Genomic DNA, 16,367 nt, shown 5'->3' on the forward strand with positions numbered 1-16,367 from the left:
AATTGTATTATGTATACACAAATTGTAACTAAACAATGTGTTCTACAAACTTCTTACGACCATTTTAATTATTTATTTCTAAGTAAATAAATGTGTTGATATTTTTGTATTATCAAAAATTCATTAAATTTAAGGTCAAGCTTTATTTCTTTTATTACACAAATCAATAAAAAATGACAGGTGTCAAAAACCACTCCCTGTGAAGCACTCTTAATCGTTGATATGATGTTTCTAACAAATTGAACTAGGGTTTTAAAGTGATTCACTCTTGTGTAACACAAATTCATCATTAATAAAGAACATAATAAAATAAAGGTTACCTTTAACATGGATGAACATAGTCCAACAAAAGTTAAACACTTCTGAGGATGAACACGGTAATCGCCTGCAAAAAGAATCAATATTATTACATTTCAAAACAACAAAACACTATTTATGTCCTTAACAGCACATATCTTTGTCTCTTTATTTATCCTAGAACAAGCCTAGGTTGGTTTTTTCCATTAATATGGAGCTTTCTTAAAATTTTCAGTGAAAATACTACTATCTGTGTATTGTATTAAATATTAGAAGAAAACTGCAGCCATGTTCATACTATATCTGACATACTTCAATCATTTTATTTTTAAATAATGGGAAATTAAATTTTCAATTAAAAAGTCAAGTATTAAACAAGGTTGTTTAGTTCAACAACAAAATTTACCTCTGTTTTCTACTTCTATTCTGTTTAGCTGGTTCATCTAATGGGTTCCTGAATATGTCTAAGAAAATTGGCTCAAACTTTTTGAAGATGACAGTAGAAACAGCAAAGTTTCTTTCCAGTCTGTCAATTTTATCCCTAAACTCCTTTCTAAGGTTAGCCATATCAGACCATTTTTTCATCTTATTAAAAAACTGTATTAAACTGAAAAGAAAAAGCAATTATCTTTACTTAAGGTAGACCATACCTATTACATGCAACATTCAATCCTGTCATCTTGCAAAATCATACCTAAGTATGTATTTACAATACCGTATTCTTCCGTGTATACCGCACACTTTTTTCCAATTTTTTTTGCTCAAGAAGGATGCGCGGTATACACCAAAACAATGAGTGTCTAGCTTTTTTTTCTAGAGACATAATTTTCAGGTCTGTAATTTTCGAGAATCAGAACCAAAGTCGTCAACTAAAGACAACATCAAGCCATTGTATTATTGAGAACAGTTTTATGTGAAATAAACAAATAAAGTTTTATTGCTATTTAATAGTTATTTCATCCATCAATGCCGTTTCCTTGCATTTCATAGTTTGTACGAAAAACCAAGACTAACTTCTTATTGTTCTCTCAAATCAAGTCATCTAATTATAATGTCTTCACCTGAGTGCGGTGGAGCATTAAATACACAATACCGGGAGTGCCAACCTGTCCTCGGGCCCAATATCATTTAATTATCAAATAACAAAAGATCAATTCATAAGGTGAAACAATTATTACTAATCCTTTAATCCGCTTGATGAACTGTTTCCAGATGTCAGATATCAATACACAACTTGGCAAATTAAAACATCTTTTTATAAACGGTCGGACTTGACGCCATTGTTTTAGTGAATTACCTGACAGGAAATGTAAACATTTCAGCTGTATCAGATCCAATACATCGCTATTTATAAACTATTTTAATTAATAAATGGCTTGCAAATACAGGGAAACAGAAAATACTTTTATTTGAAAGATTAATGTTGAAAAGATACGCATTTCAGGGAATTTACCGGAATCCTTTCATCTCAATGTGGTCTTCACTGGTGATTTTTCCTCGCTTCCCAGTGCACATTTTACATGGAAATTAACTTTTTTCGCCGAACTCCCTTGCCAAGAAGGGGGTGCGCGGAATACACAGATGCGTGTAATACACGGAAGAATATGGTAGTCTTACAATTTTGGTATAAACCTATAAATAGTAAAATTAAATACATTTTTCAAACCCTCTTTCAAAAGGGAGACAATTACTGAGAAAATGTTCTAGGATACAATAGCGCAATTATTCACAATGCTGTTTCCACATGAGGGGTCCTCACTTCCACTAAAATCTTAATATAGATCCAGATGAAATTTCTTTAATCTAACACCATGTTGCTAAAATACACCCATATAGCTTTTCAATTTTGGAATAAAAACCACCATGTCATGCGGTGTTTCAGTCCTTAAATTAAGGCTCAAAAAGGGGATATTTTTTCAAACATCAATTTTTCTGTGGCCACCCTATGCCTTAAGTGCCCCATAAAATATACATATATGGGCTGCCAGCTTTCAAATTAAATACTTTTGGTTCCTTACTGTTCATACAATTTTTTCATGAAAATATCTTTTTTATATTCTACCACGTTTCTGTATTTTCTCCTGGGCTTCATGTTGGGGTAAAGATCTGGCTGAATACTGAGACGACATAATTGTGGTATTGCAGCTACTATAGAAATGTAATGGAAATTTTAGCCTTTTCAATTTTTAAGAGAAAAAGTGCAGTGATCCCCAATTTTCTTCTTGAAATATGAAATTATGTTAGATAAGTGTTCTTATATTGAAAAACAATTTTATATACCATTTTTTTAAAATTATGTGAAACAGTTAAAATTCCCTACAGATCTACCTTAAATAATAAAGATATGTTACAAGAAGAAGTTCAGTCTATTCCTCAACATCTTTCACTGATGCATTTTCATATTATCATACATTATAAATCCCAGACATCAGTTTTCTATCAATCATTCTAAGTATTTTCTATCAGTTAAACAAAACTTGTTTTCTCATTTTAAAATTTTTCCTCACCAAAACAAAATGCCCAGTAGTGCACATCATAGGATTCTTCTTACAACAGATTCAATTTTAAAATCAAAATGCAAAGAATGTTGAAATATTAAACAGTTTATTAAAACTGCTTCCAACTTAAGATTGATAGGATATATAAATAATTTAATCTCAATTTTTGAACATAAAGCTATATTTAAACACTCAACAAACAAATCCAATATCTTTTCCTTATATAACGTATACATTTTTCAAATCCTTACATTATGGAGATCCATAAAAATGACAGATATTCATAAAAATCTGTAGCTATGGTATCATAATGAAATACAAATGATCAGTTTTCATCACAAGTTTTGTGTGCCTTCCCAAAAATTAACTGCCTTGAGTATTTTAGTAGATTCTGTATTTCCCAATCAGATACAAGAAGAAAAACATATCTAAAATATGTATTCTGAATTTAAATTGCACCTTAAAAATCCATGTTTTCTGGATTTTGATATTTGTGCACTAGACCTCTAAAATATCAAGATGCACTAATATACCATGTATCTTGACACCACCAGAAAAGGTCTATGAAGTTACCTGAATTTGGAGGAGCGTAATAATCTTGTCAATGATACACAATTCCCTTCTACTGTTCCTCTCCCAACTGTTGGAATCACACTTCTCCTGCATGCTTCATACAGAGAACATACCAACCAATGTAACTGGTTTCCCTACAATAAAAAATTAATCAAATACTGATAATCATTCATGAATGCAAGTGCATAAACAAACATTACAATAAACGTTTCTTACACATTTCTCATCAGAATATTCAAGGTCTTTCATAAAGATAATACAGGGGATTGATACTTCTTTCATATTTTTTTGTTCAAAGCTGTGAGCTATGCTCACTAACTTGATACCCTGTACTCCAACTATTTGATAAAAAATTAACCATAAGGAAAAATTTCATGACACAAATATCACTGATGCAGACAATTTTCCATTTTATTGTTTTCAGATTTTGTTGGAATTAAATATTTATTCAATTATTTCATAATTTCATAAGTGCATTATTCCCTAACTATTTTTTCTAGTCATTGTAACTTTTGTTTATTAGCATTCATAAATATTATGTACATAAATTACTCTGGTCTTCAAAAATATGTTGCCAGAAATAATGCCAATCACCAATTTCAGGAAGTCATTTAATTAAAAACAGCATATACATGTAAGAACAACAAAAATCATATGCATGAACGAAAGAAGTTGACATGGGGGAGAGTTATTAATAGTAAGTCCATCCATGACAGAAACTCTATCTACAGTCATGAAATAAGTACTAAAATGGATTAAAGCATACACATAAAAGTTGAACAGTCCAGATTTCTTTATCCTGATATTTGAACTATATGTAGACTTCTATTTTCCAGCCAAAAATCATGTGTTCTCCTGACACTGGAGGAAGATACACAAGAAAACAGCATGGCAGTGTAAACAAAAGCCAGCCATTTTATTATTTAATTCAGTGTTTTAGGTTTTTGGCAAGTATTACCTGGAATAAATATTGTTTTGAGGATTTTATATGTCCTTTGATTAGGTAAATCAGTTTCTTTATGTTGAAAATGCCTTAATATGCAACCTTCATTTAACTTTGCAATTAAAACAGCCACATTCATTTGACCATAATTGAGTTATAAATGACTAAAGTAAGTTTCAATTGGCTCACTATACATATTTTCATCTGAGTGACACTTCCCTTTAAATTGGCAATGTCATAATTATCTTCAGATTGGCTTCAGTGGTAAATTTGTTATTATGAATAATTGGTTTATATAATCTGAGTCAGCAATTGATGGGTTTCTAAAGCATACACTAATATGAAGCCGATAATTGTGAAAGTTAATTCTGGCTAATGACAATTCAACCTTGGTGGCCCCCCATGCTAAAATAGCTCATGGAGAACCCTGACATGCACCTTTTAACCTCCATACTAATTTGGATCAAAATCTTAAATAGGAGGTGCAAACTGGGAATATGTAAAGAGGATTCTATGAAAGTTTCATTCAAATCCATCAGCAGAGTAGTAAAAAAGAAATGGAAATCCTAACAATAATTTTGTTCATAGGATTTTTCACGAAAGGATGCCCATTTCAGGGAATGCATGTGCATTTGGCCTTCTTCAAATGGTCTTTTGGACAGGAATTTTTTTAATTTCAATGGCAGCTTAATGTATGGTCTCATTTACTACTTCTGGGTCAAATGGCCACCCCTATGTATAGCACAAAAAACATGCTGAACCTAGATTTTTGCATTGTAAAAGCAATCAAAATAAAGCTGTAAATGTGTACTTCAAAATCATATTTGTAATTTACTTTCTTGCTGTCAGTTAGAAGAAAAGATAAACACATGGATTTTGACAGCGTAATTTTCCAAGCTTTGCAATGACATACAACTTTAAGATGCCATTTGTCCTGGGAAATCACTGCAAATCTTTGAAAATTACTTTTTTAAACATGTTAAGTAATGAAAACACTATAAGTGGTTAGTGAGACCTACATATATAAAATGGGAAAGAAATCTTTCAAAGTGGAAGCTTTCAGCCTCAAAAGCAAAAGACACTCTTCTTGGAAGACAGTGCTCTAATGTGGGAGGGTTAACAGGTATGCACCAGCACTTCATGAGAACACTGTATTTCAAGATGTACAGGTGTATGCAACTGATGAGATGAAATATTCAGTTGTTTCTACAGTAAAATTGTAGTATACATTTACATGTATCTAAACTACCACCAAAATTTTAAACCACTATAATGCTAAAACATTAGTTTCGTATAATAGTTATTAGCATTACAGTAATGTGACCTCAAAATTTAGGCTTGTTCCCATTTCGCCTTAGCTGTCAAATTCGGTACAATAAAATTATCCCCATTTCGCCTTAGTAAACTTTGGAGTGAACTAAGGCGACATGGGAACTTGTGTAAACATGTGATTTTAAGTGCAAGTTGTGTTTTTATAGCATTTAAACCTAATATACACAAGTATATGTAAATCTTTGTATGGCTTGTTGATATTTTTTGTCAATTTATTTATTTTTATTTTGTGATGTGTTTAAGTGGTTTTTGTCTTAATATTTTTTTATGAATGGCTTTTTCATTTTCTGTTTTAAATCACCTTTTTTATGGATACTATTAAAGAACAAAATTCAAAATAAATATGATATGACTGACAACTTTGACAGCAACTTAACTCAGAGAAGCACATCCAAATATTTATAAGCATAAAACAATGAAGAGGCAAATTAAAATGTTCATATGAAACATACAACAAAGAATGAGCAAAATCGTAATAAAAGCATGATTCCTGCAGAACAAAATTAAAAACAGCAGAAGACAGTATCAGGCTGAGGTCAGCGGTCACAATTGTGAAGGTTCATAGACCATATATAACAATCAGTGAAGCTTCGAGATGGTGGGGCTGCATCTCCAAAGTCCATGTCTTCTAAATCTCCAAAGTGATTTTGTCTTTATGTATAAGTTAATTCTCAATTATATGTGTACATGTTTAATCAGTACTTCGATAGTAACTATTCAATCATATACATATACAGTCATTAGATTTGTTTTTAAAAAAAAAATCATACCTCATTTTCCAACTTATTTTTTTTTTTAATAGTCCCTAAATTGTATGTGTACTAAAATATGAAACAAAATATATATATATATTATCAGTATTTTTTTAAATGAATTTTTATTAAGACCAATCATAACTTGAAAAGTATTCAGATATTTTAAATTAGTGGCTTAAAAAAGAAAAAAAGCCTATAAAAATTGATTTTATAATTATTTTGCCTTAATCATTCTAACAACACCACATTTGTTTAGTGTTTTGTTTTTACAACATAAAAATATAAAAATTCCCATTTCGCCTTAGTACTTTTTTACCTACTTTTAACTGTTATTCACAGCTAAGGCGAAATGGGAACACACCAAAATTTATACATGAGAAAAGCTGTCAAATGAAAGTAGTTCTGAATTCAGTACATCTTGAATCATATAAATAGATAATTGTAATAACACAGCAAAAAATTCCAAGTGACCATACAGGGTTCTCCATGGCCTCTTTTTGCATGGTGCTGCGTCACATGTTACTTTCCTTGCACCATAAATTCAAAATGAGTGGCACATGTTCGTTTGGAGTGCGCCATGTATTCAAATTTGCTTAATGCATTGCAAATCGGCACTGTATTTCCCAATTACTCTTGTTTATTAATCACCTATACCTGTCATAAATCTATATGATTGGCGCCCATGTTTATTCTAACGGTAATTTCAATGTTTTGATTGATAATTTCCGGAGTTAAAATGTGTCAGGGTGTGAAACACATGTGTAAACACATCTCAGATCTGTCAAATTTACGATTACCACCATTGGCAAAATCAATACGATGAAAGAAAGCGGAATGATTTCCACTGTTTTTTTTTTTCAAATGAACACAATTTGAAAACTTTTCATTTCATAAAATATTGAAAGTATCAAGAGTTTAATTCAATTTGATGTGATCGGAGAGGGAGGAAAACAATCTTAATTTATACAACAATGTCTTAACGATCTCGGCAATTATCCAACAGACCAAAGCAGTTCAATTTGACTAACTTTTATGAAAATGCGATGGATTGACTTCCAAAAGTTCTAAAGGATTGTTTAATGACACAATTTGGACAAAAACCACATTTTATAGTCTAAATTCTTGTGGTTAAATTATAAGAACTTGTTAAATGCACATGGTTTAATGGTATCAACAAAATGACCACATCTACCAATGGTTTTAATTTTTCTAGAGCTGTGGACCTATGGTCAAGCCTAGAGAAGGAAAAACTTTACTTGAATATAATTGAATTAGACAATACTGACAGAAAAAAATACCATTGTTGATTTTCTACGTTGTAGCTTGTGCTATTAAATATGTCACATTCAACCTTATCATACTTTTTTTGGCAAGTTATTTTCCGTGCGAAAGCACATGCACCACGATGAAAATTGTCCAACCGGAGAGTGAGCCATGTGTTCATTTTGATCCATGGAGATCCCTGCCATACCAAGCTTACAATTGAATATTTCTCATTATCCTGTCAGAACACTGAATTTTTCTGAAAACATTCAGTCAGAGTTTGAATTCTATACTGTCCCAGGGGCTGCTCCGGCTTTCAAAATTCTGTCACCAGAAAAACTGCCTGCTACCATTTTTTGTCACCAATTTTCAGAAATTAGAGCCAAAAATGGATGACATAAATTTTTTTTTTCTAATTTTTTTTAAAATATGACAGTATTAAGTCCAGTGATGAGTTATCTTTGTAAAATATGACAGTATTAAGTCCAGTGATGAGTTATCTTTGTAAATTCAACAAAATATCCCCTTCATTCATAACAAACTTGTATCCAAGATTCATCCTTGACGCATGTATAAAGCAGGTTTTTAGCTCTAGTCTGTCAGGATCTAAAACCATTAGTATGCAGAATAATAAAGTATTACTCCAGATACAGGTGCTTTATTTCTATCAAGGACTTACTTATATTACTATGCTCATATAGTCCCTGATTTTAAAACATGTTGACCTTTGTGGTCTAATTAAGTTTATCTTAAAATATAATTTTATTTTTTTAATCATAAATTTTCAACAAACTTGATTCTTTTTTCAAGTGATAAAATTTCTAGCAAACTACCATGGACCATTAATTGTGTCCCTTTTCAATTATCTCTAAATCTCTTTATCTGAATATTATGACTTAATGCCTTCAGTATTTCCTTAATTAGAATTTGGGAATCCCCATATATTTGTTTACCAATTTTCCAGCCAAAAAAGGCATATGACAAAAGTGTCAACAAATGTCATCCATATCAATTCTTGCATTTCGAAGTATTTTAGACACCATTTTTAATTGATTTAATTTATTCTGCTGTAAGGTAAATCTGTTTCTGAATGTATCATATGGTATAACAGAGCCTTGAAACGTGTATGTACCCATGTGCACATGGCCAAGATTGTGTTTTCCTTTGACCAGATGGTGAGATTTTGAGTGACTCAATAATATATTTTACATCTGATTGACATCTCCTTGGAGGATATTGTGAGTCACAGTCATCTGGTCTAATTACCTTTGATTGGCTACAGTCATAAATTGGTTATGGTCAATTAACTTTGACCAGGTGTCAACACAATTGTAAAATTGGAGAGAATATTGGTTGCTGACAAACCATGTCAATTTTAATATACAAAACCTAGGCGCCAAGAAAATCGCCCACTGGTTATTTCTGTTGCCGCATTAAATAAAAAAATCACAAATTGCGACATTGGCGAAGCCCAGCGCAATCCCTGTGTACCTAGTGCCAATCCAGCAAAGAATGGAGACTCATATTCAGGATGAAAACAAAAGTTTCATATATAAGGGTAACAACAAAATTACCAAACACTTATCCGATTCATAATCAAGTCAAGTCTAAAATAAATCTGGCAAAATAGATATTACACCACCAGAGCAGCTGGTATCACAATGGTCTAGACTTGGTACAAGCATACATGTATCAAACAAAACGATGGTTTAAATCTTGGTTTTACAGTGTGTTAAACCTCTACTTTCCATTACAGAGTAAGTATACAATGTACCAGTGGTGATTAAATAGCATTAGCATGCTACTGCATCATCATCTGTAAATCACCAGTCACATCAGCACAAAGAACAATTTACAAAAAACAATCACTACTGATTATTTTAAAAGAAACTGGGTATTTTTTAACCAAGGGCTGATATCTAAAAAAGAATTGGGTAAGCGACCTTTTTAGATGCATTGCCTCATACCCTTGATTCAGAAGTCTGTTACACAGATATTTATGGCTTTCAATCATATGATTACATAAAAAATGGAAGTTACAAAGTATTCTAATTTATCATCAATGAATATTTTGATATTTTTATATCAAATAAACATTAAAATTGTACAGATAACAAAAATACCTGACTTTGATTATAGACACAGGAATATTGGATTACACAAAAAGTCCCCTTTTGAAAACAGATTAAAATAAGAGGCTTCCAGGAGCTGAAAGAGTAATCAAGGAAACCAAGGTTATCGCAGTAATCAAAAGAATGTAATCCAGGGACAAAGACCAGACTTGCAAAACAGACATACACAACAAAGAACATAAAGTAACTAATATCATACATACTAAGTAACAAAAGCAAATGAGCAACTCGGACTCCACTAAAAACTAGGTGCATGGTCCAGGTGCACCAATAGAGTAAGCGTCCTCTGTTTTTCTAGAAACACCTGCTGAGTTGCTCATAAAAAGTCAAGTCCGGGGTAGACAAACGAGGAAAGGAAAACTATGACCCGTTGAATGAATCAGTTTTCATGGTGCAGATGGATACACCATAACGATCCACAAGTTCATGATGACAACCATAAAACTTCTGTAGTGATGACTTCAATTTTGTATTAACATAAACCCACCTGGTTGAATTTTGCCTTTCAAAGGCAATAAATTTAACAAGAAGTTGTCCCACAATTTTGACTCAAGAAGTCTTTGGTAGGGCTGATCATAAGGATCATTTCAACAATTGAAAGTTTCTTTTAATCTATCACTGTTTTCAAGATATTGACTGAAAACTTAAGGCCACTCCCCCTTCTATGTAGTACCAAAAACATACTGAACCTAGAAATATGCATTGCAAGTGCATTATTTGTGTGTATTCTGATCAAAAGTCGTTAAAATAAAGCTGATGTGTACTTTAAAATCATATATGTAATTTACTACAAAAGTGTATGAATATTGTTTACATGTGTGAGTAATTTGCCTCCATGCTGTCAGTTAGCAGAAAAGGTAAAAATGTTGATTTTCAGTATTTTTATTCAAGTAAATTTTGTGAAGAATTTCTACTGTCATCGTACATTAGAATAATGATTTTGAAAGCCTTATTTTCCAAGCTTCGCAATGATATGCAACTTTCAGGTGTCATTTGTCCTGGGAATTCACAGTGAAACATAGAAAATTACTTGTTTAACAAGTAAAGTAATGGAAACTTTAAAAGTGGTTAGTGAGACCTCATCTGACAACTTTTATCCTTGAAGTCTTTTGTAGTCCTAATAATAAGGATCATTTCAGCTATTGAAAGAATTTGGCTAAACCTAACGGTTTTGGAGTTATATGCCAAAAACTACTGCCTGACCAGTCCTCGACATTAGCCACTAGCCCGAAGCCCTGGGCTAGTATAGTCAGCCTCGGGCTAGTACAGTTTAAATGTCCGTAGTGCGACCGGGCTAGTTAGATTCGAGTTGTGAAGGTGTAGGATTAAAGTGTTTCAATGACCAACAGTACGTTGTTGTGTTTACATTCTGTTATTACAAATATTGTTAATATAATTACAAAGTTACGACAATGTCACTATTGTTTATTTTTGTAATTATTTACTTTCAAGACCTTTTGTCCTTTCGTGTCAAATCATTCCGAGTTAAACCTGACGATATCTGCAAACGGGGCGTTAATTAAAAACAGCAATAGGCTGCAACGTTTATTTTATGTTAGAGTTACTATAAAAAACGATGATTAAAAGTAAAACTAAATAAAAACTAATCGATTTATATAATAAAATCTTTCACAAATACTTGTAGAACAACATAATATTTAGTTGTCAAATTAAAATTACCGTGGTTCTTATTTTGATTTGAGGGTCGTAGTTGTCCGTCGATTTTCGGTATTGAAATTTTAGCGATGTCAATCAAACTCCTCAGATAATTTGCATGTCTTTTTTTCTGAATTTTTCGGGCTACTGTCTGACCCCTATGTTCTATTTTTAGTAACAGCTGCCATGTTTTTCAACAAATCAAAAATCCCCACATCAGTTCTATGCAGGAGATCCCAAGCAACATTTATACCAAGTTTGGTTAATCAGTCAAGTTGTTTCAGAGAAGAAGAGTTTTGTATAATTGTTAACAACGACAATGATGACGGATGCCAAGTGATGGTAATAACTCACATGGCCTTAGGCCAGGTGAGCTAAAAATTTAAAAGATCAATTTTACTATAAAAAAAATTCAAATGTGATTGACTCTAGCCTTGCCATCATTATTTGATACATGTATACTAACTTACAGCTGGAACTATCAAGTAATAAAACAGAAATCTGCAAAGTAGTATTGGGTTTTAGGGAACAGTTGGTATTTTAAAACCTTACCCACAGTAATTCTAAATATACAGGAAAAGAAAATTCACAAAATGTTATTCCTCTAATATGGAGTAGGCAATGCCTAAATCAGCTAGCACTGTGAGCTTTACTATACATGTACCGTCTGTGCGAGACTCATAAAAATAATAAAGGACATTACAAAGAGGGGGGTTGATCCGGATGAAAATTTTTGCTTTGCATGTGCAACATTTTAATTTACATTTAAGCAGCAAGTGAAATCAATGTTTCTATTTGAAAATATGTCTCGTTAATGAATAGGGGAGTTTTTTTTAATAAATGAATAAGTTAAAATTTTTTCTCCCCAAAATATTCCAATCCCATACCCCCTTTCCCCTCGCTCTCAAAATGCTCGATAACTTTACAGCACTTCGCAACAATTCATATTTTTTTTATCCCTTAAGGGCTTCTCTAGCAACATCCATTTCAGTTTTGGTCGGTCAGATCTATCTGTACAGATACTGGAAATATTACAGTTCTCAACAGATGGTGGGAATAATTTACACATATCATGGGACATAAACAAAATTCAGACGACAGCTGCAAATTCAAAACAAGAAAATGATTGCCTTTCCTACCTTAGAAAAGCTATGCTTCGATTTTGATAATGTAATCAGAGTTATATTTTTTTCCAAGGTGGGTTAGGTTCTTGGCAACAGTGGACATACAAGTATGTACATTCACATGTTTCCCAAAGTTTTTAAAAATATCACATTCACTTCTTTAAATAAGTAAAAAAATAGAGAAAGACTTGAAAACTATCATAAAAGATAATTTATTTTTACTGTAATGTAATCTTAACCTATATTTTTTTTATATGTTTGATTGAAGGGAATGATGAATTTTCTACAGAAGGACAGTCACTTTTTGTGACGTCCGGCACATGACTTTTTTTTCATTAGTATATATGGGAACCTTAAGAGAAATTTAGTAAATTCGTGTAATAACCATATAGATCACACCGCTTTGCGGTGCTTGCTATTATGAATTGCAATTCTTAATGTTATAGAACCACTTACTATTAGACAATCAAATTTACACATACAGATTTCCAATCATGAAATTGGAATCTGTCGTCCAAACATTCAATTGACATTGGAAATTTTAAAAAAACAAAACGGACATAATAAAAAAAATAATATGAAGATTTTGGTGTAACTTTCAATAACCCAAAGCATCAAAATACAGTACTTTAATTAACACAACCTTGGACACTGACTGCAATTAAAAAAAATAAGAGGTTGCAAATCATAGAACGAGTTTCAACAACTCATGGACACATGCCTCAAGGGTGTAGTTTTCTAACATTCTCTGATAATTCCCGAGAGCTTCATCTTTGGCTTTCTTGTCCATGTTGAGGTCAAGGCAGAGCTCCTCGAACTGAGTTTCAACAGCATCATCTCCATCCTCAGAAAGGCCCATTTTCAGGGGGAAATCACTGATATCAATTTCATCAACAATGGCCGTTCATGCAATCAATGTCAAACAAAAGCTTATGGCGGGAAAAACCAAGGAAATTAAATTGCTCATACATGTAGATGGTAATGAAAACGGTCGATATTATTTTGCTTTTAGGTTTATCTTTTGTTCCTTTTGAATGTTCGATCGTGATTCGATAGGAAACACATTCACATTTCTTAATATATGCTGTTTGTTTTTGTTGACTTGTTTGTTTATATTTTCAGCAAACGCTTTCTGCACCACGATCGATTACATCCGTTTTGTCATATTTTTCAATCTTTGCCAAGTTCAGTCAGTTTTAAGATTTTTTTCGTTCACTTTCGTTTGAAGAACAGAAAATATATGTGCATATTACTGTGTACGGGTTCCTTTTTGCACATCTTTCGAAAATTTCGGCATTTATAAGAAAGAACATTAAAGTGAAAGTAGATAATACAAACATTGCTACTTTCGTTTTGATAATTGTCAGTTATAATTATATTTAGATAAAGTTTATTTTGAAAATACCTCATTAGTTGACAGTAAGAGAGAGTAATCAAGGGAACCAATGTTATATCGGAAATATAAAGAAAGTTATCCAGGGACAAAGACTATACGTGAAAAACAGAAATACACAACAAAGAATATTTAGTATCTAAAACAATACATACAAAGTAACAAAAGCAAATGAGCAACTAGGACCCCACTAAAAACTGGGATCATGGACCAGGTGCACCGGTAGGGTAAGTGTCCTCTGCTTTTTTAGAAACACCCGCCCAGTTGCTCATAAATAGTCGAGTCCGGGGTAGACGAAAGAGGAAAGGAAAACTGACACGTTGAAGAAATCAGTTTTCATGGCGCAGATCCACGAGTTCATGATGACGGCCATAAAACTTCTGTTGTGGTGACTTCAGTCTGGGAGCAACAGAACCCTGTTTCAGAAGCCTATTTGTTAGAACTCTAGCGAGATACAAAAAAAAATGTGGTATTAAAAATTACAAAACATGCAACATTCTAATAACCGACTCTTTCTTCACTAGTACCCTTACGAACAAAACCTTTCACAAAAGAAGTCACGATGACTTAAGTTAAAAATCAACAAATTTAATTTATGGATTAGAATGCAACTTATGCAGTCTAGTATATGTCGGTGAAACACAAGAACGATTAAACAAATGAGTGTGCGGTCATCGTTCGGGAATTAATACCATGGAATTCCCGACAGTTTATCAACAATTTAATCAAAAAGATAATTCAATCCTCTCTATGAAAGTTCGCATTCTAGAAAAAAACTTTACCATCCAACGAATAATCCCGTTCAAAGTAAAAACTATCGTAGGGAAATAGAGGAATACTGGATATGCAGACTAAGTACTGCAATACCTTACGGGTGCAATGACATCAAAAGTATAGGAAACCTTTCAAGCCAATATAACAATAGTATAAATGTAATAAATATATTTGACAAAAATCAAAGACGGGAAAGGAGTCATGGCCATCGCCACTATAGGTCACCTAAGACACATGATGTCTCCATAGATGGTCTTCTTCCTTCTATACAAAGACCTCTTGGACTTAATCACATTCGAACCAAACTCTATTCAATACCATTAACTCTACTACAACCCCTTTACAAAACAAATATTAATACACCGGTTTCTGAACCCATCTCATCTCTATACAGACTTGTTGCCATCATTTTGGATATTGGTTTCCACAGACTCTAGCTTTAAATCAGTTTGTACAAAAAGTCAAGATGAAGAAAAAAGATCATTTCTTCCACTACCGTATGTCAACAAATGTATAGATGCAATTAATTTGACTAACGTTCTCCATCACAAAAACGTAACCAACAGAATTCCCCCATATTTCAAGGACAAATGAATACCGATTATTTCATATTCCTATACTTCACCCATTGCATCCAAAATTTTCAGCTATATAAGGTTATTGCAGAACCTCAAGATTAAGGACTTCAAGGCTAAACTGGCTGATTGTTTTTGCAAAAAAAAAACTCCATTCAAATATGGTCCTTCCGGTTACGGGATATTTCTATTGAAAACAAATCTCAGCGTAAATCTCCTTTATAAAGGTCCCAAGTACAGTGAACCACGCTCCATTAATAATTGGAATTATGACTTTAATGTTATTATGGATGCAGTGGAGAACTACGCAAGATAATGTATCAAACGAGAACAAGAAGACATTGATTCTCTGTCAGAATGGATAAAGGCCGTGAGGTCTTTTTGAAACGAATGAAACTTTTAAGTAGGTCAAGAGTGCCGATGCTACATCAGTTTTCAAGGACTCCCATGTAGCCAAACATTGTCTAATATGCATGACAGATATGTTGCCGTTCCAGCAGACAAAGCCCAAAACAACATTGTTTTTGTCTGCAAAATGTATTACATCCAATGTTTATCAGATGAAGACGTAAAAATAATAGCAGTGACTACCTATACTGCCACTACACTCTCAAAAAAAAAAAGAGATGGTGGATAACCATAAATCTGTGCTATCCTCTTTGGTATCTCTACCAAAGATGATTGTGATTTACCGTCTATGTAGTTGATTCCTAAACTCCACAAGAATCCATACTAACAACGTTACATAGCTAGATCTGCAAAATGTACAACGAAACCTCTTTCAAAACTTTAACTTCTATACTCACAGCTGTCAAAGAAGGTCTCCAGGTCTTACCACAGCACTTGTTACTCCCGTAGTGGTACTTATTCAATGTGGATCCTGGAACAAGGTTATGTTGCTACAAGATTGAAGTCATCACTACAGAGGTTTCATGGTCGCCATCATGAACTCGTGGGTCGTTATGGTGTATCCATCTGGACCATGAAAACCGATTTGTTTATCGTTTAACTAGTTTTCCTTTCCTCTACCCCAGACTTGACTATTTATGAGC

General features: G+C 32.7%; 1 protein-coding gene across 2 annotated transcripts in view; it reads right to left on the reverse strand.

The window, feature by feature from the left end:
• The window catches only part of LOC148615824 (retinoblastoma-like protein 1), a 56,597-nt gene extending 42,916 nt beyond the window's left edge, over nucleotides 1–13,681 (reverse strand). The window contains exons 1-4 of one of the 2 annotated variants that reach the window (XM_088582454.1): nucleotides 13,295–13,681; nucleotides 3,369–3,502; nucleotides 704–904; nucleotides 321–385 (exon numbers count right to left, since the gene is read on the reverse strand). In XM_088582454.1, the coding sequence (XP_088438580.1) occupies nucleotides 321–385; nucleotides 704–904; nucleotides 3,369–3,502; nucleotides 13,295–13,432 (538 nt within the window). In that variant the 5' untranslated portion in view covers nucleotides 13,433–13,681. The remainder of the gene's footprint in view (nucleotides 1–320; nucleotides 386–703; nucleotides 905–3,368; nucleotides 3,503–13,294) is intronic. The other variant, XM_088582455.1, reaches the window with a different exon arrangement.
• Between the last annotated feature and the right edge of the window lie 2,686 nt (nucleotides 13,682–16,367).

This window comes from Perna viridis, chromosome 5 (genome assembly GCF_037379345.1).
Source record: "Perna viridis isolate PV_CMFRI_1.1 ecotype Kerala chromosome 5, ASM3737934v1, whole genome shotgun sequence".
Taxonomy (NCBI): Eukaryota; Metazoa; Mollusca; class Bivalvia; order Mytilida; family Mytilidae; genus Perna; species Perna viridis.